At 42.4% G+C, this 20915-nt stretch overlaps 1 protein-coding gene and 1 long non-coding RNA gene across 3 annotated transcripts; both read left to right on the top strand.

Moving 5' to 3' along the window:
- Positions 1 to 3647: 3647 nt before the first annotated feature.
- On the top strand, positions 3648 to 16446 carry LOC115386051 (Fc receptor-like protein 5). 2 transcript variants are annotated; one of them, XM_030088252.1, is made up of 11 exons: positions 3648 to 3818; positions 7271 to 7540; positions 7673 to 7945; positions 11848 to 12144; positions 12237 to 12497; positions 15064 to 15306; positions 15396 to 15497; positions 15721 to 15736; positions 15828 to 15916; positions 16072 to 16125; positions 16269 to 16446. In XM_030088252.1, the coding sequence occupies exons 1-11, from the start codon at positions 3749 to 3751 to the stop codon at positions 16340 to 16342; spliced, it is 1749 nt and encodes a 582-aa protein (XP_029944112.1). In that variant the 5' UTR covers positions 3648 to 3748; the 3' UTR covers positions 16343 to 16446. The 2 variants fall into 2 exon arrangements, with proteins under 2 accessions (XP_029944112.1, XP_029944111.1); XM_030088251.1 differs by having other exon boundaries at positions 15819 to 15916.
- On the top strand, positions 16447 to 17429 carry LOC115386070 (uncharacterized). The gene is made up of 4 exons (XR_003931269.1): positions 16447 to 16489; positions 16807 to 16866; positions 17073 to 17138; positions 17252 to 17429. It is a non-coding gene; the product is annotated as an uncharacterized LOC115386070 (long non-coding RNA).
- Positions 17430 to 20915: the final 3486 nt, after the last annotated feature.

Raw genomic sequence — 20915 nt, 5'->3', positions numbered from 1 at the left:
CCTCTGAGAGCTGCTGTGTCTCACTGACAGAGACAGACTGAGATGCTGAAGGCTTGCTCTCCTGTCAGTCTGTCTTTACTGCTGTTACTTTAGCCCGCAGAGGCAGGAACATCTGGGCTGCTGTAGATATCTCTTTACCGTACGTGAGCCAGATTCTCTTCTGCTTTTTGAAGTTCTCCAAAAATCAGTCCAAATTTATCTTATAAAGTTTACTTTTATCTCTGGTACAAAATAGAAAAAGGAAGCTTGCAGATGTGTCCTTAAAAACACTTTCAGCTTGAAGGTTCAGTCATGTCATCAAGGAGCTTTACACAGGAAAAGTTCAAATATTTCCTTATCAGTTTGATCTATTGAGAGGAAAACAACATACTGATCACATCCTGTATTTAACGGGTGCTGAAACTGCCTTATTTTCACATGTGAGAAGATAAACTGTTCATTGTAACATCAAGACAAGTTTTGGATTTCATACAGTGCATTAATGCTCTGTACATTACAAAGTGAAAAGATAACAATTTCATTCAAACACCAAGTTTAAAAACTTCTGGTTTTGTGGAAAGAAAACTCCACAAAAGTTTAATGCAGACAGAATAAAATGTATGACCTTGTTTGAGCTGCATCAGTTGCAGAAACTAAATAATTCCCGGAGTCATAACTTTAAATGTACGTGGCAGTGTGGGGATTCTCTCTCTTTCTCTCCTCACCTGCCCGTGGTGCATGCAGGTGTAGCTGTTTGAGTAATCAGCTGGGAGTGCTATTTAAGCTGCAGTCTGCCTCTGTATCTCCCTCTGCGTCACATCTGTGCATTCTGGAGTGACTCCTGTACGGCAGAAGTGATCAGGCTCACCTGGGCTTGCTGATTGGTGTGTCTCTGCTTGGCGTGAGTCTGTTCTTCACACTGACTGTGGTGAAGCTTCTGATTGAAGGTGCAAAAGTAAAATAAAAACACTTCAAAATGCCTGTTTCACACTTTTTTTGAGCTTGTGGTGAAGAAAGAGGAAATCACACTCGCCCCACCATAGTTTCTATTTTTATTCCAGAACGGTTGTTTGCGTGCAAACTCCAGCTTCATTCTGAGAAATGGTATTCAACTTCTTTTTTTCAGACTTTATGGGGTTTGCAATAATGTTACTAGATGATGCAAACATCTAAGTCAACGGCTTAAAAATAACCTTCTTGAATCAAACTGTTTTGGTGATCTCTTCACCACAAAGCATTCAGTATTAAAACACTGAAGAACTAATTTTAGTTGACTTGATTGTTGATGGCGGTGAAGTGATCTGATTTCATGTCTTTATTCGACGAGGCAGCATGTGGCCCTCCATCATCTGAACAAGAACCAGACGGTTTCAAGAACTTCGGATGCAGAAAGACATTGATGTTCAAATGTAGGACAAAAAAGTAAGAAAGTCATTAGAAAAGTAAAAACATCAGAACAGATACCTGAAAAATATCTACTGAAATAAAAATACTTGATGTTTTCCTTCTGAAGTTACAACAGGAAGCCATCTAAATGTTGATTTTATATGGTTATTTTGAAAGTTGATTTGACTTTGTTGTGAAAGACTTTGGATCACTTCCAGTAATCTCATGTTTGTAGATTTATCGATCAAACATTTTCCTGAAGTTAATCCACATTTTAATCCATTGAAATTATATCACCAAAACAGACTTCAGGTGTAAATAACATCCAATAATTGATCGAGCTTTAGAACTGAGGACGCCTCAGTCAGATGGACTCAGTTTATTTACTGTGTAAAAGAATGATCTGAAATCACAATCTGATGGAAATATGTGCATGAAAGAGTGTTTATACACCACACTACTGTGTCATCAATGAGTTTTTAATGATATGATACATTTATATTGTTAAAAGCATCTGAGTTTGATGAAAAGGCCTTCAGATATAATATTGAACACACAGATGATCAAAGTTATTCTGTATTAGTGTTGAAAGTTAAACAGTCATGATTCATTTCATGAGAATCACATTCAAATCTTCTGCAATTTTCAATGCTGTGTTCAACCTGTCAGGCTGCTGGTTTGCAAGAAGAGCAGAAAGAAGAACTTGAGGAGGTTAAAATGCAGCATTGCTATGATGTCACTTCTGTTTCCTGACAGTTCTTATTTTGTCTCGAAAGCTGATCTTTTCTTCTTCACACAAAGACTTCCTGTGATAAAGGCTGCATGTCAGAATGGGAGGCAGGTTATTCTCTCATCTGTGGTTTTTCTGTGAGTATTTCACACACTTCTTCTCTTCACTTCACACAGACCAGCAGTCGGGTTTCAGTGAGAAGAGCTGAGTTTCTTTCACTTGTTGGATTTTCTCATTATTGGATTCAAGTTAATGTTACACACCAACCAGTCAAAGTCACTGAAGCTCTAATGTCTTCATGTTTCATCTTTATTTCAGTGTTTTGTGTCCTGCTCTGCAGAGGCTGTGCTGCAGGTGATTCATTTACACTCTCCTCGTTTTTAAGCACTTTAGCTACTATTGATAGTTATTTCATTGTTGTTGTTTTTACATGAACAACTAAAAAAGAAGAATGTTGAAAAATGTCATTGTTGTATCAGCTACTTCTACAGGAGTCAGTGTGTTTTGACTGGATGCATGTTGGCTGGTGCTCCACCTCAGAGTGAAAACTGTCCAGTCCAGGGAGCCTTTCCATGTGGAGTTTGCATGTTGTCCCTGTGCATGTGTGGGATTTGTATGAGGACTCCAGCGCTGCCTGTGTGCTTTGTTTTCTATTTGTTTCTTGGTGCTGTGCTGAAGATTGACCCTGGCTGGTCGACTCTTTTCATTGGAGAGTTTGTTACTCTGACATGTGACATTGAAGGAGCAGAGGCAGGCTGGCAATACAGTTTCTACAAAGGCAACAAATACTATTTTATTAATTCCCAAAAAACTAATTTATCAAAATTCATAATAACTTCCTCAAACAATAGTGGTGAATATGATTGTGTTGGCTGTAACCAGTGGTCATCTCAAACAGAGAAAAGTCAAACAGTCTCTTTTACTGCAGCAGGTGAGTCCTGAACATTTTATCAACATGACCAACAGCAGTTAAACAGAACTCTCTCTTCTTCATTTTATCATCATTCTGACACACAATATAAGCTGTATTGATCCTGTGGTGTCAGTACTGTTGAAAATTGATTCCTGACTTATATTTCTCTGTTGCACAAACCAACAAGACTCTTTACTGAAAGAGTGTGTGATTGTTTTCGGTGTTAAAACTCTTTTACAAATGTTTACATGTCTTTATTTTTGGAACTTGAATATAAACATCAGAAAAAGTTATTGTCTCCAACAGCACCCCCCAAACATCACCCCCCCAAAAAAATTGTTGATCGTTCCATCAAATTTCTACTGTTGAATGTGTGTGTGTGAGTGACAGGTGGAGCAGGTCCATGATGATGGAGGCTCTACTGCTGCAGCGCTGCTGGTGTCATAAATACATTTGTTTTCTTGATCAGCATAGAAATCCTGATGAAACTAATGTGTGTGTTTGTCTTTGTTTCCTCATATCTGGTGGAAACAGTCACCAACAAGCCTGTCATAACACGACAACCCAGCTGGTCTCAGATATTCCAGGGTGAGAAGATCACTCTGACATGTGAGGTCCAGGGAGGAGAGAAGACTGACTGGAGGTATTATTGGTTGAAAGATTCACACCAACTCCCAGGGGAGAATGAAAAGTTGGTACAACTCACTGCTTCTGAGTCCTTCAATGGAAAATATTACTGTATGGCCACAAGCAGAGATGACTCTTATCCTTCAACCACATGGAGTGAAGCCTTCACAGTGTCAGTGTTACGTAAGTGATGCTTGTTGGTTTTCATGTGTTTGTTAGATTGATATTCAGACAATGAGCGAACAAAATACAACATCATGTAACTGGTGGGGCTGTCAGGTGTGAATCAAGATTATGCAATTAATTTAGAGCTGTCAAATGTTTACTTTTTCTGTCATGATTAATCACAGAACTGAGACTAGGGTGATCAATTGGCTCAAAGAAATGAAATAGGAGAGAAAACTGTTCTGAATCCCTTGTCTGATTCCAACAAAATACAACATAATGTAACTGATGGGGCTGTCAGATTCAAAAGTCTTCATCGTGATTAAGGAATTAATTTAGGGCTGTCAAATGATAAATTTGTCTGTCATAATTAATTGCAGAACTTGGATTAGGGTGACCAGTTGGCTTGAAGAAATGAAGTAGGAGAGAAAACTTAAAATAGTTCAGAATCTCTTGTCTAATTCGTGCTTTTTTTATTTTTCATTCAACTGTCATTGGGATGTTGTTTTTTCCACCCCTGTGCAGCACAGATGAATTTTGAGAATTAGATTCTTCATTTGAAGCTTGAAAATGTTACAGATATCCTCCTGTGTGTGTCTGTTCTGGACTGTTCAACAACAAAAGAGCAGTGAAAATGGGGCTGCTGGAGAAAACACAATATGTCTCCTCAGACACAGAGGATGATGGAGAATCCACTCTGGACCTCTTCACATCAGAGTCCAGAGTTGATCTGGATGAAAGACAGTTTTCACTGTGAGGACTCATTCAGAAAAAGAGAGCAGCTCTCTGCTCCCACAGTGTGGAGAGACTGGTGAAGCTCAGCAGCTGGATGAACGTGAAGGAGGAGGAGTTATTTATGTCTCAGCAGATTGGAAGATTGTTAAATCTTCAAATATTAACATTTCAGTGAAATACAGTCAGTTTTTCCTCAGCATAACTGAGTGCGGCACTTCAGTTGCTTTCAGTTTAATGTGCTTATTTCAGTTAATTTAAAGGGGCTGTATCATGCTTTTTTAGCTAGTCCAAACCCTAGAAATGGCATTAATATGGTAATAGTTTATTTTTGGCGCTAAGTTAAAGTACTTTTGTGTGAAATAAAAGATTTTCTGGGGCTAATTCTGAAAGCCGGAAAAGAAAACGCTCTGTTCCACTGAAAATCCCGCCTCTCCCCCTGTGGACTTTGACTGACAGCGAACTTCAACCAATCAGCGCTTCAAAACAAATACGCTAGCTAGCTTTAGCGCTTTAGCTCTAGCTTCTCTACACACAAAGACACGAGAAAACGTCTTTTCCTGTTAGAAACTCACCAAGCGCAGACCCTTCAGACTCTTGCTCTTGCTTGATTGTTGCTTTCAGACGATGGTTGAAGTTTATCTCCGTAATCGGAGTTACAAAAAGCAGCAACGCCGATTGCTGTGGGCCTGCGGGGAGGGAGGGGGGGGGGGGGGCGGGGGTGCTCAGGGGAGCCATTTGCCATCTTCTCCTGCAATGTCAACTTGGGAAGCAGAGTGCTTTCACGGGTGCGGGAGGGGCTGCATCTCTGAGCAGCAGAAACACGAAGAAAGCTCAAATCCACAGGCACCACCTGTCTACCCGCTGTTGCTGCTGCTTCCGCACTCGGTAAAGGCCAGTAGACATTACAGGATTATTGGCAATTATCCATGCTTGAACCATGGGCTGAATTTTGTCCCGGTTTTCTCCTCCCGAGTGAAGCCACCAAAGATCTGATTGTCAGGAGTGTGTAAATGAGTTCGGGTCCGATCTTCCTGTAGTGTGCGGTGTGTTCACAGAGATTTTTTTTCCCAGTCGGATCTGCTCAGGAGGCATTGGAAGCCGAGATCGTAGATAATGAACATGTTAAATATTTCCGATCACAAATCCTGTGGTGTGTGGTGCCCCGCGAGACGACAGCTCGAGCCGACCTGTCCACACCCTCAGAATAAAGCTCCCTGATTGGCTGAACAGCTCCGTCTCACCGAGGTGTTGAAAAAAAAAAATCCCCTCTCGGCTGTCAGAGCTGGAGACATGAATATATGTCTGTGAAATAGATTCACTATATGACAGTGAAACAGAAAACCAGAGCTCCGAAACTCAGTAGTGCAGAAAATGAGTGGTTATTCCTCAATAACTATCGCTCCTGGGTGAACTGTATTTCATTCAGACCCAAACCCAGATCTGGTTCACTCATCTGCATCTCGCCAGTCCTGCAATAATCCCAATGTTTTAATTCGTGGAGGTGGGGGTGGGGGTGCTCTGAAAGAACGAAGCCGATATGAATGAATGACGTGAGGGAATGAGCTCTTCGCTTATTATTAACAGTGGAGATTAATGTAAACACAGGACTGAAGGGAAACCGCTCAAAGTCAAGTTTGACTCCGCGAGATTTGGAAGAGTGAGGAGCCGATTCTCTGATGAAGAATCTTCTCGTCTGTTCCACAGGACTCTACACACTAGAAGATCGGGAGAGGAAGATCTGGTGTGATCTGTCCTCTGTTGTCTTCCAGTGTGTGGTCTCTGAATCGGGGAAGATTGAAAAAAGCCTGTAATGTGTACTGGCCTTTACGACTGCAGAAGCAGCCAGCAACAGCGGGGAGACAGGTGGTGGAGGAACGAGGTCAAAGCGACCAATAGGAGCTCTTCTCTCTTCCACCAGTGTTGGCCCCGCCCACTGGGTTCAGTCAGATTCGCAAGCAAAACTTTTGAATTTGCAACCAAAACTTTTGAGCTTGCAAGCAAAACTTTAGAATTCAAAGCCAAAGCTTTTTTCTGTTTTGATGTTAAAAAAATTTGGTGGGGTTGCCACTTAAATTATTTTGTTCTCAGATCTATTCTATTTGATTGAACTTTTAGTTTTTGATTGCAACTTTATGTTTTTTGGTCTCAACTCTCTTTTTTGTTTGCAAAACCTTTTTTGATTGATTGAATAATAAAGACACAAAATTATCTCCATACAGAGCTAACTGAACTCTCTTTAAAGCTAAAGACAATACTTTTTAAGATTTTCCTGTTTCATTACATTTGTGTGTGAGGTTTGCCGTGTTTCAAGTCGTTAGTCCAAATAGACCATTTGAATAAAACATTTCTGCAGTTACTGTTCTCAATAGATCCTGTGAACAATAATTACAAAAAAAGAAAAAAAAAATCCTGTAAATCCTAATGAACAAAAAAATACTCTTCTCATCTGCAAATGAAACCAGTTTTAAATGTTTGTAATCCAGTACTCACCCCTGGGGGAGGAAACAAGCCATGTCCAATCATGAAGAACTGAAGTTTTCCATCTTCACAATCTGTCAAGCAAATCAAAATGTGGTTTCTTGAAGTGAAGAGAAAAATCATTGTTGTGTGGTGTACGTCTCTGTTGGATAAATCATCGTCAGTCACACAGCTGTTTTAGAAGTACATCAGCATAAGAATGGAAAAACAAAGTTTTCAGAGAGTTCATTAAAGATGTGTGTGTTTTCCATCCACAGAGAAACCCAGGGCTACACTGACATCAGGCACCACAACCATCTCAGTCGGAGGCTCAGTGAGTCTTTCCTGCTCTGTGAGAGACTCTGATGGATGGAAATATGAGTTTTACAGAAAATCATTGACCAGGTGGGAGAAACTAGCTGAAACAAATGTTGGGGACAATGGAGTCATCCAGGTATCTAAAGGAGGAATATATCGGTGCAGAGGAGAGAGAGAAACATCAGGTTATCTCTCTGACATGAGTGGTGAAGCCACCATTCTGATAACTTGTGAGTTCGGTATTTTTGCGATAAATAAATGTGTTTTGTTTTTTGTTTTTGTTTTTATCAGCATAGAAATCCTGATGAAACTAATGTGTCTGTTTGTTTGTTCCTTTGTTTCCTCATATCTGGTGGAAACAGTCACCAACAAGCCTGTCATAACACGACAACCCAGCTGGTCTCAGATATTCCAGGGTGAGAAGATCACTCTGACATGTGAGGTCCAGGGAGGAGAGAAGACTGACTGGAAGTATTACTGGTGGAGAAATTCACAATCACTTCCAGACAATGAAAAGTTGTTACAATTCACTGCTTCTGAGTCCTTCAATGGAGAGTATGAATGTATGGCCAGACGCAAAGTTGACTTCTATTCTTCAACCACATGGAGTGAAGCCTTCACAGTGTCAGTGTTACGTAAGTGATGTTTGTTGGTTTTTCCTGTGTTTGTTTGATTGATACTCAGAAAATGAGCTGATAGAATATAACATAATGTAACTGGTAATAAGACATTGTTGGGCTGTCAGTCCACCCATTAAAAATGATATGGATATTTAAATGATTCAATCATAAAGAGATTTAAATGTCTTAATGGATTGTCTTGTCTGGGTTTTAGTGTTTTAGACAAGTCATATTGACACTTCTTCACCATCTAAGATATTAAAGGAAAGCAAACAAATAGATGCTGCTCAGATTCTGAGGTTTAGTTTTACTTTTATTTCAAATGTTTATCATAAAGTGTAACTTTACTGTAGATTGACATGAGCTGATTGGAGCTGAGTGCAGACCAAGTGTCTTTAAAGGGATTTGAAAATTTAAAATGACCCTGTTTGATCATATTTGCCTCTGCACATGAGATTTCACATGTTTAAGATCAAATTCATGCATCGAAAGTGTGTATGCGTCAGCTGGATTGACTCCAAACACGTGACAGATCAAGCAGTACAGACGATGAATGGAAGAGAAAACAGTCTGAATTACCTTGTTGTTTTGTTTCAGGTTCAGCACCAAGTTGCACACATGGTTAGTTTTCAGTGGATGCAGACCTGTAGACTTCTCTGAATGTGAGAACCATGTGTACAGAGGGTTGTGAGCATGAAGATCAGGTCAACTGAGATGCTTTCCTGGGGATCTATTGTTTGGAGGTTTAGTTTGGTGTTACAGTAAATGAATTTATGAGGGTGAGATTTAGGGGAGAGACCAGGAAGAAACTGACTATTTGGCACCAACCAGCTGGAGGGCAGAGGAGATGGAGCCCACCTGCTGATGAAGCCAACTGATAAGAACAGGAGTGAATGAGATCCAGAGGAAGGACAATATATTATGCATTAAAGGGCAACTCCGGTTTTTTGACACCTGGACCTTATTTCTCGGTGTGTGCATGCTCATATACTCACTCAGACAAACATCGTGCAGCTCAGAGTCCTTCAGAAGTTATTTAGATCCAACCGATTCAGTGGGGGCCACGGCAGGGAAGCTTCAGCGCAGGACATAATCTCTACAAAATCGCTCATTTCGGCTATATTTTTTCATCCATTGCCAGTGTTATAAAGTCAGCTCGTCTCGGAGCAGATCCCACCAGAGCAGAGCAGAGCTTTGAGCATCCAACCCCGGACTAAAAGGCAACCCCGGCATGGCACCCAGCGCCGCCGCCGTTTCGGATGCTTCCCCCGACCCAGCGGCCTAGCCTCCAGGCCCAGCTTCGCAGGCAGGAGACCGGACACACGCGCCGGCCGCCCCTGGCCGACAGACCATCGTCAGGTGGGTCAGCTGAACCCTCCTGAAGACAGTAGACGAGCTGACTTTATGATAACACTGGTGATGGATGAAAAAATATAGCCGAAATGAGCGATTTTGCAGAGATTATGTCCCGTGCTGAAGCTCCCCTGCCGTGGCCCCTGCTAAATTGGTTGGATCTAAATAACTTCCGAAGGACTCCGAGCTGCACGATGTTTGTCTGAGTGAGTATATGAGCATGCACACACCTAGAAATAAGGTCCAGGTGTCAAAAAACCCGAGTTGCCCTTTAAGGCAGACTCCGATGAAACGTGTGAAGTTGGAACCAGTAAAAACCTCGGGGCTCTCTGGTGCTCGTCTTGACTCAGCTGAGGGGAAGCCATGAGGGCACTCTGCTTCTGACTGACTGAGGAAGCTGTAGGGAGAAGCAGACTTCCCAAAGGGGGGGCGGGGAGGGGGGGTGCACTTCATCTGTTGTAGTTTATGGATGAATAAATATAACTTCAACAATCCGGAGGAAACGTTTGTGCCTGCCATCTGCTGCTGAATCCGTGTGTGTGTGTGTGTCTGTGACTCCTCCAAATTCACTGTGAGCTCTGAGCTGAGATCAGCCAAAACAGAGTCAGCAGGTGTGTGTTTTTGCCATAGAGACCAGCAGCACCCGGCAGCTGTAGAAATGCCTTAAAAATCAAGACATGAAATTGTTTTTTTTTGTTGCCCCCCCACCGTCCCCACTGTGAGCGTCAGAAGCATTTCATGGAATTATCCTGGAATTTTCATGTCTGTAGGATCATCTATTTAGCCACAGCAAGTGTTTAAAAATGTGTGAAATCTTGGCATAACGAGAAAATCTCTCTCCAAAATGCATTGGAGCAGATAGGAGAAAACTCTGCACTCTCCTCAAACAAATGTATCTGGAGAGAGAACCGTTGCACATTGTGAGAATCACAAGGAAAATTAAGCCAGAAATGCGGCCATGGGGATGAGAGAAAACTTCTTTTTTTGGGGTTTGAATTCAGAGCCTCCCGCACTCTAAATTCCTTTCTCCATCTCTAACCCTCTCCAATATCGCACCCATTATAAACTCCAAAAATGGCCAAAATTCTTACCAAATTTTAAAGCTCACAGTTTAAAGGGATAGTTCAGGATTTTTGACATGAATCTGAATGGCATCCCCGTCAGCAGTATTGTTCATTCACACAGACTTACCCCTGACAGCGTCCAGTGAGCGGAGATCCTGTCCGGTTGAGGTCCAGAGGAAAGTAGTCCGGCAAGTTTGCTGGGGGCACGAAATTAAAACATTTTTTCTTCTCAAACCAATATGTGTTCGAAAGAGTGATATATTTGCATCACAAAACCGTTGTCGGCGAAAAAGTCAGACCTCGTAAATGCTTGGCACTATTTTCTCTCCCTTCATATCACTCCACGCCGTCTCCACCTGCTGGCAGCGTGGAGATGCGAACAGCTAAAGCTAGAGCTAGCTAGCTCTTTACTAGCGGTAAACAAAGTGAAACCAGCATGGCTGCCCGCATCTTGAACTCTTCTGTGAGGCCACTGAGAGGAAGCTGCAGGATGTTACTTGTTCCAATACAGGGCAGCGCTGGCTGTGGGGAAGGCCCAGCCACTTTCAAAGAAAGCCGCTGATCTTCCTCTCTCGGGTCTCCACTGCTGTCATTGGGACTGCATAAATTAGCAGGGGCCACAGGATGCGGGGCAGGATTGAATGCTGGTAGATCCAGGCTTTAAACCTACCAGGCAGGCCAGACTTGTCTACCTTGGTAAGCCAGGCGGCTCAGGACCTTGCACAAGGACCGTCCTGCAAATCCCCTGCAGCCTACCTCTGTGGGCTCGTAGAAGGTCCTCCAGCCTCCCCCCCCTGCACTCCTCCACCAGTTCCTGGTACTTGGCCCTCTTCCTCTCATTTACTTCCTCCAAGTGTGCTATAATTAATCTTCCGTTAAATTTTATAATGTGTTAATTTGCGGTGTAATTAATTAATCTCCATGCATTAAAGTGACAGCATTAATTTTAATGACGTCTACGCAAAAGTATGGCTCGGCATGACAGACTTGTTCAGGGATGGCTTTTGGCATTTTGTTCAGTCAGCTCTCATCCCTTTTTCATGAGGAAAAAAATGCCTGGTTTTAGGGAATTTTCTCGGAATTCTTTCAGAGGAACGGTGACAAAAGTCATAGCACACCATTCCCCAATTTTCCGCACGTTTTGATGTGCTTTTTGTGTGCTGCTCCAAATGGTGAGATACGAGTTATGGACCAAAACATCGGCAGAGGACAAAAAATAAGCTCGAAATCTTGACCCTGGAAGAGGCCCGGCGAGGATAGTAATCTTTGCGCCTTGCCAGAGAGGTAGACTCAAAGAATTATTGAATTCTGATCTGCTGTCGTTTATCTCTTCTTGGAAAAAAGTTTAACCATACAGTATACTTTGTGAGAAGATGTTCAGATTTTTTTTAATTTTTTATTTTTTTTACACATTTAATGTAATGAGAATAGTGTTCATGTGAAATGAATCATGTAATCCAGGCCAATACGTAATAACGGAATATAATCTCTCTCCTACAGGACTAAAGCTCGTCCTCTCTGTGTCTCCATCATGGTTGATTCCTGGAGCTTCAGTCACTCTGATCTGTCACACTGAACCTCCGTCAGCAGGGTGGAGCTTCTACTGGTTCAAAGCTGTTCCAAACTCTCAGGATTCCTACACCTATGAGCCTCTACCTGGTACCAGCAGTGGGACAGCAAACAATTCCTTCACAGTTCATGGACAGACACACACAGCAGGATATGCATGTTCAGCTGGACGAGGGGATCCGCTGATTTACACACAACACAGTCGTCCCACATTTGTCTGGTCTTCAGGTCAGTTTGTCTTTCTGGAACACTTGAACTGTTGTCTCCCAGCAGCCAAAATAGAAATGCCATCCTTCACTGAGCCTTGATGTTTTGTCCAGGTGTTCATCCATCAGCGTCTCTCACAGTGAATCCTGACAGAGTCCAACACTTCACCTCTGAATCTCTCTCACTGACATGTGAAGGAAGCTCTTCCCAGTGGAGGCTGATCCGGTTTCTGACTGACGACTCGCTGTTGAGCTTTCTTCCTCCAGCTACGATCAGACGATCAACATATATTAAGAATGAGGCTCCAAGAAAAGCCGTGTACTGGTGTGAGTCTGGAACAGAGTTCAGCAATGCAGTCAATATCTCCACACACTGTGAGTTGTCTTTTTCTCTCCTTGTTGGAAATTTGAACCTTTTTTTTTTTTTTTTTACCTGATCAGGACTGTTTCTTGAAATTGTTGATATGGGGGGGGGGGGGGGGGGTGGCGCTCCTGGCCCTGTCCTTCATCGGGGGGCTCCTGGGTGACAGGGGTGCTGCGGCATCCCCGGACCCCCCTCTCCCCCCCGCTCTCATGCACACACACGTAGGGCTTTGGGAGGCGGGCTTATCAGGTTGGGTGTGGTGGAGGGGGCCATCTAAGTGGCCCAAATCACTGCACGCTTCAGTGGCTCGCCTCTCAGTCTTAATTGCACTTCGTCATCTAACACGACCAAATACATACAAACACACACGTCGGGGGGTCTTGGCGCGCTGTGTCGGGGGTGGGGCTGTTCAGGTAGATGAGACTGCTCGTTTGGCCTCACTCGCGGCACGGTGTGGTTACTGACCCTCAAATTTTAATCGCAAACAACATATACTCCATCAACACTCACGAGACGGAGGGGGGAGGGCGGGCAATGGGGTCTTCTGCGCCCCCGTTTCCGGATTCCTTCTGGTGGGGCAGGAGGGGCGGGGGGGGCTGTTGTTTTCCCCACAGGCCGGGGGTTTGGAGCGGCTGTGGTTTGGGGGGCTGCTGGCTCAGGGGGGTGCATACCTGTCTGCGGCGGTGGGGTGGGGGGGTGGGGGCGGCAGTTGTGGGTGGCGGGGGGTCCTGGATGTGGGGTTCGGTGTTCCCTTGCCTTCCGGGGGTGTCTCCCACAGGATGTGACAGTTGGATGACGCGGGAATGTGAGTGTGTTTGGGGTAGGATGGACTGTGTGTGTGTGTGTGTGTGTGTGTGTGTGTGTGTGTGTGTGTGTGTGTGTGTGTGTGTGTGTGTATGTGTGCGTGCTTGTTAGCATGTGCGTGAGAGTGTGTGAGTGTGTTGGAATGTGAGTGTGTGAGTGTGCGTTTGGTTTAGGGATGAGTGGTTGTGTGTGTGCGTGTGTGCATGTGTGTGTGTCAGTATGAGTGAGTGGGTATGAGTGTTGGGTTGGGGCGGGGGGGAGTGAGGCGGGAGAGGACAGGGGGTGGGAAGGGTGGGCCGGGCGGTGGACGGGGGGATGGGTTCCGGGTGGGGGTCGGGGGGAGGGGGTGATGCCCTGGATTTCGGGGTGCGTGGCCGGAGCGCTGGGGGGTGTACTGGCCTGGGGTGGGTAGCCGCCCGTGTGGGCTGGTTCTCCCGGATGGGTCATAGCCCTCCGCCTGGGTGGGGGGTTGGCTCCTGGGCTCTTGGGCCTTGGGCTCTCGGCCCTGCCCGCCCCAGGCGTCCGGCACCCGGGGTGGACCGGCTCCTGCCGGTCGTGGCTCCGCGGGGCCCGGGCCCCGGGACTGCCGGGGTCCCCGGCCGGGGCTTTCCTCTGCCCCGTTTCTGGACTGGATCGTGGGCGTCTGCCTGGGGGGGCGGCTTGGATCCGGGCTCTGTGATGTCCGCCGGCTGTCTGGGCTCTGAGGGCCTCTCTGGCCTGCTTCTGGCCTTCTCAGAGGTCAGAGGTCATATATGCATGATCACTATCACCATCACTGTCACCATCATATTCACATGATCACGTTGATCTTTAATCACTCTTCACATACTCGGTTACCTTGTCTTCTTGTGGTGGTTAGAATAATGGTGATCTGTAGCAGACCTCTCTTGATGCACGCCCCGAGTTTACTACTAGTTACGACTAGCTATATTCAAAAAAAAAAAAAAAAAAAAAAAAAGGGTTTGTGGTGTCCTTGCATTTCCTTCCTCCCCTACACCTCCTTTTATTTTTGTGGCCTGGTCTGTTCACTAATGTGGTTCGGGGGGAAAAAAAAAAAAAAAAAAATGTATGTATGGTTCTGTAATTTTCTGTGTTGGTTGTCGGCTCTGTTTTGGTGTTGTCTCGATTGGGGGTTTGGGATTATTCTCGGTTGCGTGTGGTGCGTCGACAACACTGTTTTGTATTGAGACTTTGTACATAGGTTGTGCCCCCCCCCCGTTCTCCCTCTCTTTATCTTTCTCTCTTTCTGTTCCTGCTCTCTGAGCATTTCCGTCCCGGTCCTGTCCGGCAGCCATGCCGGATGCCAGCTTTAAATAAAGGCAGCAGCAGGAGGAGACTCAGTCTCGTCCTGCTGCTAACATTAAAATCTGTTCGGATAGTAGAAGGCTACAATCATACAATATTGCACGCCCCAGCTGCCGAACAGGACAAGGGAAAAAAAAAAAAAAATGACATTGTTGATATGAATTGTATTTGTAAAGGACTTTTGATCCCTAAACTGCAGCTCAAAGTGTAGTTTAAAAAAAGAAAGAAAAACTGAATGAAAATAAAAGCTGGTGTGATGTGAATGTGTTTGATTTTCTGTCCTGTGATGAAGCGTTGAACTGTCCAGCGTGTCCTCTGCCCTCACCCAGAGTCTGCTGAGATTTACTTTCAGTATGATGGAGCGCTACAGAAGATGGACAGACGGATGAAAAACACCAACTTATTAGTGTGTATTTTCCATCCTCATCATCTCACCTTCTAATGAATGAACTGAACTTTGTTTTCCAGCTGATGGCGTTATCCTGGTGAGCCCTGTGTATCCTGTACCTGTGGGAGAGTCTGTAACTCTCCTCTGTGTCATGAAGACTGGAAATATTTCCTCTGATGTGTTTTTCTACAAAAATAACAAACTCATTGAAAATGAGAGACGAAGAGAGATGAAGATCTCTGCAGTGTCAGAATCAGATGAAGGTTTCTACAAGTGTCAGTACAATGGAAGAGAATCAGCACAAAGCTGGATGGCTGTTCAATGTAAGTCATCTGCTGATTATTATCATCATTATCATTATTGGTACTCGTGATAATGTATTTGTTTTTTCAAAACCCATTGATCTCTGCAGTTGTATCCAGGAAAAAAAGCTTTCCATTGTGGTCTATTGGGTTGATTTGTGGACTTCTTATTTCTCTGCTGCTGCTGTTATGGCGCTCCAAAAGGACAAAAGGTAAGAGCTTTATTTCCTGCGTTTCACTGATATTTTTTTCAAACCTAAAACTAAAGATATGTTCTGACTCTTCAGTTCAGTTCAGTTCAGTTTATTTGAGCATATGTTGAACAATCAAGCAACAAATTAAAAATAAAAATAAAACTCTGGATTTTACTTCAAAGTAGAGATTAAACAGTTTGGATTGGAAGAAAAATAATACTCTCAAATGCCTTTTTCACAGATTCATGCTTCAACAGGTTGGTATGATGCTTCTTTCTTCCTTTACAACAAACTAAAATTGCAGTTTCTTTTTGAACCTGCTGTATTAAATATTTTGAGGGTTAACAGGTCTCAAAGTTCACAGCAGAGCCAAACTACAGACCACAGCAGCAACCAGCTGGAAGATCAGTGCAACACATATGCTTCTCCGTTCCAAGGTCAGCTTTAATACAAACTATTGTCCAATAATTGAAATTGAAATTTACTCAGTGATGTTCAACACTATGAAGCAATCGCTGCATCTCATACGTAATAAATTAAATACCAGTGTTTGGAACAGTCAGTGATCTAAAAATTTAAAACTTCATTTCAGGTGAATCCACTAATGTGACATATTCTTCAGTAGAACTTAAAAACATCAAGAATGGTGAGTATTGGATGAATGATAATCCTCAAAGAGACTGATTCTACTGGCAGTAGAGTAAGAAAAAAGTTTTCCACACATGAAGCAGAGTAAAGTAAATGATTCAATGGCAGTTTCTAAACTTTAACAGTAAAACTTCATTTCAGGTGAATCTGATAATGTGACTTATTCTTCAACTGAGCTTAAAAAAGTCAAGAATGGTGAGTATTGGATGTTATAAAGTGGATATGCTACAGATAAAATTATCAGCCAGTGGAACAAATATGTCTACTTTCAATGAGTGAATTTTATTTCATTCTCACAGTGAAGAAGAAGAAACCAGAGGAGAGCACTGTTTATGCTGATGTGAAGACCACATCATCTAAAGGTTTGACGAAGAACAAAAGCAAAAACTCTTTTCTGATCTGTCAAACATACATTTGTTCTCCATCTTAAACCAACTGGTAAAGAGCAGCAGACAGCTGCTGTACAGAGAGAGCAGGGTTGTTCACTGCATGTTCAACCTCCAACATTTGTTTGAATGGAACATAAAAAAATAACTGAGCTGCTGTTGTTCCCTGAAGCTGGAACCAAAACATCTAACAATCGCTCAACAGCAAATTAGAAAATAAAGGTGGAAATGTTGGTCTGTGTACACCTGCAGAGTTTGACATCCATCCTTTTGCTTTGTTTCCTGTATTTCAGATGATGAAGTGACCTATGCTCAAGTACTCCCCAATAAACGTAAAGCAAAAGGAAAGAAAGGTACGAGACGTCTACATCCACATCTGCTTCTGTATGTGTATTTTCAACAGGATCGTCTTGAATACAAGGAAATGAGACGCCTGCAATTTCCTATTGATTCCTTATGACAGTAAACTTCAGGAAATGTTAAGAAAATTTGTGGAACATTTAACCATTAATTTGTAAAATAAATAATGATGTGAATCCATGTAAACATTTGTTTGTAGGGAGGACAGCTCCAGCAGCCACTGAAGAAACAGTTTATTCAGAAGTCAAAGCAGAAACCACTCATGGTAACTGAGCAACAGTAAAATGTCATGTTTACCAAGATGTTAACTTTGACATGAAATGAGCTGTTAGGAACCACATCAACACAAACGCTCTGCTTCTTTTTCTTTCCTTTCAGCTGAATGAGGAAACTTCATCACCACCACCAACATAAAAGAGGGACACACTCTGATCTATCCTTCTCTGATCTGATCAATTATCCTTTTGATTGTTTTTAGGTTTTTGCATCTATTCATGCACAACACTTTGTTTCAGCTAATTTTTTAAAAATGCGTAAAGTCGAGCTGAGTTTTGACCAGAAGATACAAATTAGTTAAATGGTTGATGATTATGCTGTAAATGTTAATTTGTTATCAACTGAATTCAAGAAAGGTTCACTTTAAAGGAAAAGCTGCAGCGAGTTTCTGCAACTGATGCAGCTGAAACAAAGTCAAACATTTTATTTTTTTATGTTTATACATCTATTATCTAAGTTTTCTAAGTGCTACTATCTATTCATTGACAGAACTTAATCCTCACACTTTCATCCCACAGACAAAATTTGTGAAAATCTAATGTAAATATTCTGTTTATCATGTAAATCAGGGCTACTCAACTTACCATTGCTCGAGGGCCACATAGAAAAACATTTCTGTTTGCGTGGGCCGCAACCTAAGTTTGCTAATTTATATGACTGAATTATGTAAAAGACATTTAAATAATGTAATTAATATTCAATAATGAAATTTTAAATGCATTACAATAGAAAGACAACTACATTAGTCTTTTGTAAAACTAAAATAAGACTTTGTTGAAAATACATTACACTAAGCCTTATAGATCTATTTGTGGCTGTTTTCTGCATTTCCAATAAAAAGCAAAAGGTGAAATGGCATGACATTTAAAAAAAGTCAGATATCAAATTATAAAATGAGGCTTTATTCACAAAATATGAATATACTTACTACACATATGAGCACTTTTTGTAACAAAACATAAGTATTTTAAATATTTTTCAAGCAATGCGTTTGAGAAATTCACTAAATTACAACAGAAAAGCAGTCTTGTCTTGTCTTTTTCCACAAAAAAGTAAATAAATTAAGGGATTCTTTACAAAAATAATTGGCCTACTCCTGCAAAAAATAAATGAAGTAAAAATTAAATCTTGTGCCTCACAAAAAAGATCACCGGTGGCAAAAAAAAAAAAAAAAAAAAAAAAAAAAAACAATCATTGTAAAGCATACAAACATAGCTCTGCAAGTGACTTACTTTTTGGAGAACAATGACAGAAGAAAAACACACAGGTGTGCATCACTCAGAAACTGTGCCCAACAGCAGCCCTACAGAAGGTCACAGCTAAAACAATTACCCTCACCTGAAGTCAGGACGATGTGTCACATTTCTTAGCAAAGTCAAATTCACGTAGGATTAATAATAAGGAAAACAAAACTTTCGGAAGTGTCTCAGTGACAGAACAGTGTCAGTGTTGTCACAGGTTGAGTGGTGCAGTCCTACTGTAATAAATTCCTGACAGCTGTCGCGGCGACGCTGAAGATTCGCTCGTTTAGGAATGGAGGGTTTTTGGCAAAGAAGGCACACTGGCTTGTTATTTACCTCCAGAAAAGCAAATTCTTCCTCCCACGACGGTTGAAGTTTCCTGTGTTCATCACATAACTTTAGTTTAACTTTACTGGCGGCAGCCATGAACTCCACTGCGATCGGTCTTCTTTGAGTCTTTTGTTTCTGGCGGTGAGCAAACAGCCTGTTGGCGCATTACCGCCACCAGCTGGTACAGCCCCACAGTTGCAACACTTATCTGCCTGCTGTCAGCAGGTCAAACACACTGCCCTCTGGTGTCCGCACATCAGAAACGTTTTTTTCCTCATTAAAAGTCGATTTTTTTTCACTGCTTACAATCAGCCGTGGGCCGTACCGTTACAGCCCGCAAGCTGTAACGGTACAAAAAGTGCTCATATGTGTAGTAAGTATATTCATATTTTGTGAATAAAGCCTCATTTTATAATTTGATATCTGACTTTTTTTAAATGTCATGCCATTTCACCTTTTTGCTTTTTATTGGAAATGCAGAAAACAGCCACAAATAGATCTATAAGGCTTAGTGTAATGTATTTTCAACAAAGTCTTATTTTAGTTTTACAAAAGACTAATGTAGTTGTCTTTCTATTGTAATGCATTTAAAATTTCATTATTGAATATTAATTACATTATTTAAATGTCTTTTACATAATTCAGTCATATAAATTAGCAAACTCAGGTTGCGGCCCACGCAAACAGAAATGTTTTTCTATGTGGCCCTCGAGCAATGGTAAGTTGAGTAGCCCTGGTTTATAACATAGTTTCAGAAAATAACTGCTGATTTCTTGTTTTAACGGAGTGATTATCACGGTTTCTTCATCCATGCTCTGTTCTGTCGCCCGTCAAGAAGTGTCAAAATGTGGAAACACATCATGTGGATTTAACAGAAGGAAGTAAAGCTGGTCTGAACCGTTTCAAAAAGCAACGGTACAAAAGCGCGGGGGGGGGGGGGGGGGGGGGGGGGGGGGGGGGGCACCTAGTACATGCGTGCGTGCGTGCGTGTGTGTGTGTGGTGTTCTGGGGTAACTTACTGACCAGCTGGACAGCAGCAATCTTGGAGGTGTGGAGCTCAAGGTCTTTCTCCCTGTTGTGGAATGAACAAGGAAGATCAATGAGAAGAGCTGGGATGGATGGAAATGTTTACCTTCATCACTGCCCAGGTGGTGTGGAGTGAACCCACACACAGGCAATCAGCTGAGTCTCCAGTCAGTCTTCTTGTGTTTGAGTTGATGGTTTAAATCAGGGGTCGGCAACCCTTGGCACGCGTGGCACTAACACTGGGCACGTTTACATGCCACCCATATAATGGCTTATAAGGCAGAGCGGATGTGTCATGTAGACGTCCGAGTGGATCTGCTTCACTCTGAGCGGATTGTATTTCGGAGCCGATTGTACGAGGTGGTGTAGACCGATCGATAACCCGCTCCGTGTCTCATATAAAAGCTGCCTGACAGCGGAGCGAAAAAAACGGGGGATTATTTGTTCCGCATGCGCGCCCCCGCACGTAGTGACGTGACGACGTGCGCAGTAAACGGGAAACAGGACTAGGGCTGAACGATATGGGCAAAATTTCATATCTCGATATCCATGCCAGATATCTCGCTATCGATACGATATATTACAATGGATTCAGTGAAAGTTAAGCATTTTTCAGAAAAATAAAAATATGCAGGGCATGAAATTCGTCAAAATTTTAACAGGCCCTCCAAATTTTTTCAGTAGGTCCTCAGAAAATTTTAACAGGTCCTCAAAAGTTTTAACAGGTCCTTAATTTTCAATTTTGTAAAATGCTGATCAAAAACAGGATCCAACAATAATTTTTTAATTCACTGTTGTATTTTGTTGTGCTTGTTTAGTTCTGTTTATATCTATTTGCTGCACTGTGTCTGGGATGGTAGATCTTCTTATGCTGTATGGCCCACCCTCAGTTGCAAATTTATAAAATGATTTTTATTTATTTTGTTGCAGGTATGCATGTTGCTAATTGCTGATTGAAGCATCCCAGCTTTGACAAGTTCCTTTGGTGGTGGTGGCAAATTAACCCTAGAATCCATACCAGCACAAATCACATTTCATATCATGTAGTTGCACCAAATTGAAACTAAATATTTTAGCTAAGATCATGCTGATGGCTGTGAATATTAGTGTAGATTCTGATTCTATTCAGTTCTTAATCTGACCAGGTTAGGTCTCTGTATGTATCAGAC

Source organism: Salarias fasciatus, chromosome 3, assembly GCF_902148845.1.
Source record: "Salarias fasciatus chromosome 3, fSalaFa1.1, whole genome shotgun sequence".
Lineage (NCBI taxonomy): Eukaryota > Metazoa > Chordata > Actinopteri > Blenniiformes > Blenniidae > Salarias > Salarias fasciatus.
This window is presented reverse-complemented; position numbering and strand designations above follow the sequence as displayed.

Bases quoted from the DNA above. Each gene is read 5' to 3' on its own strand.
- LOC115386051 (XM_030088251.1), top strand. From the start codon at position 3,749: ATGGCCACAAGCAGAGATGACTCTTATCCTTCAACCACATGGAGTGAA. The intron at 12,498-15,063 runs GTGAGTTGTCTT...TTTGTTTTCCAG, and splicing joins AGTCAATATCTCCACACACT to CTGATGGCGTTATCCTGGTG. The intron at 16,126-16,268 runs GTGAGTATTGGA...ACTTCATTTCAG, and splicing joins ACTTAAAAACATCAAGAATG to GTGAATCTGATAATGTGACT.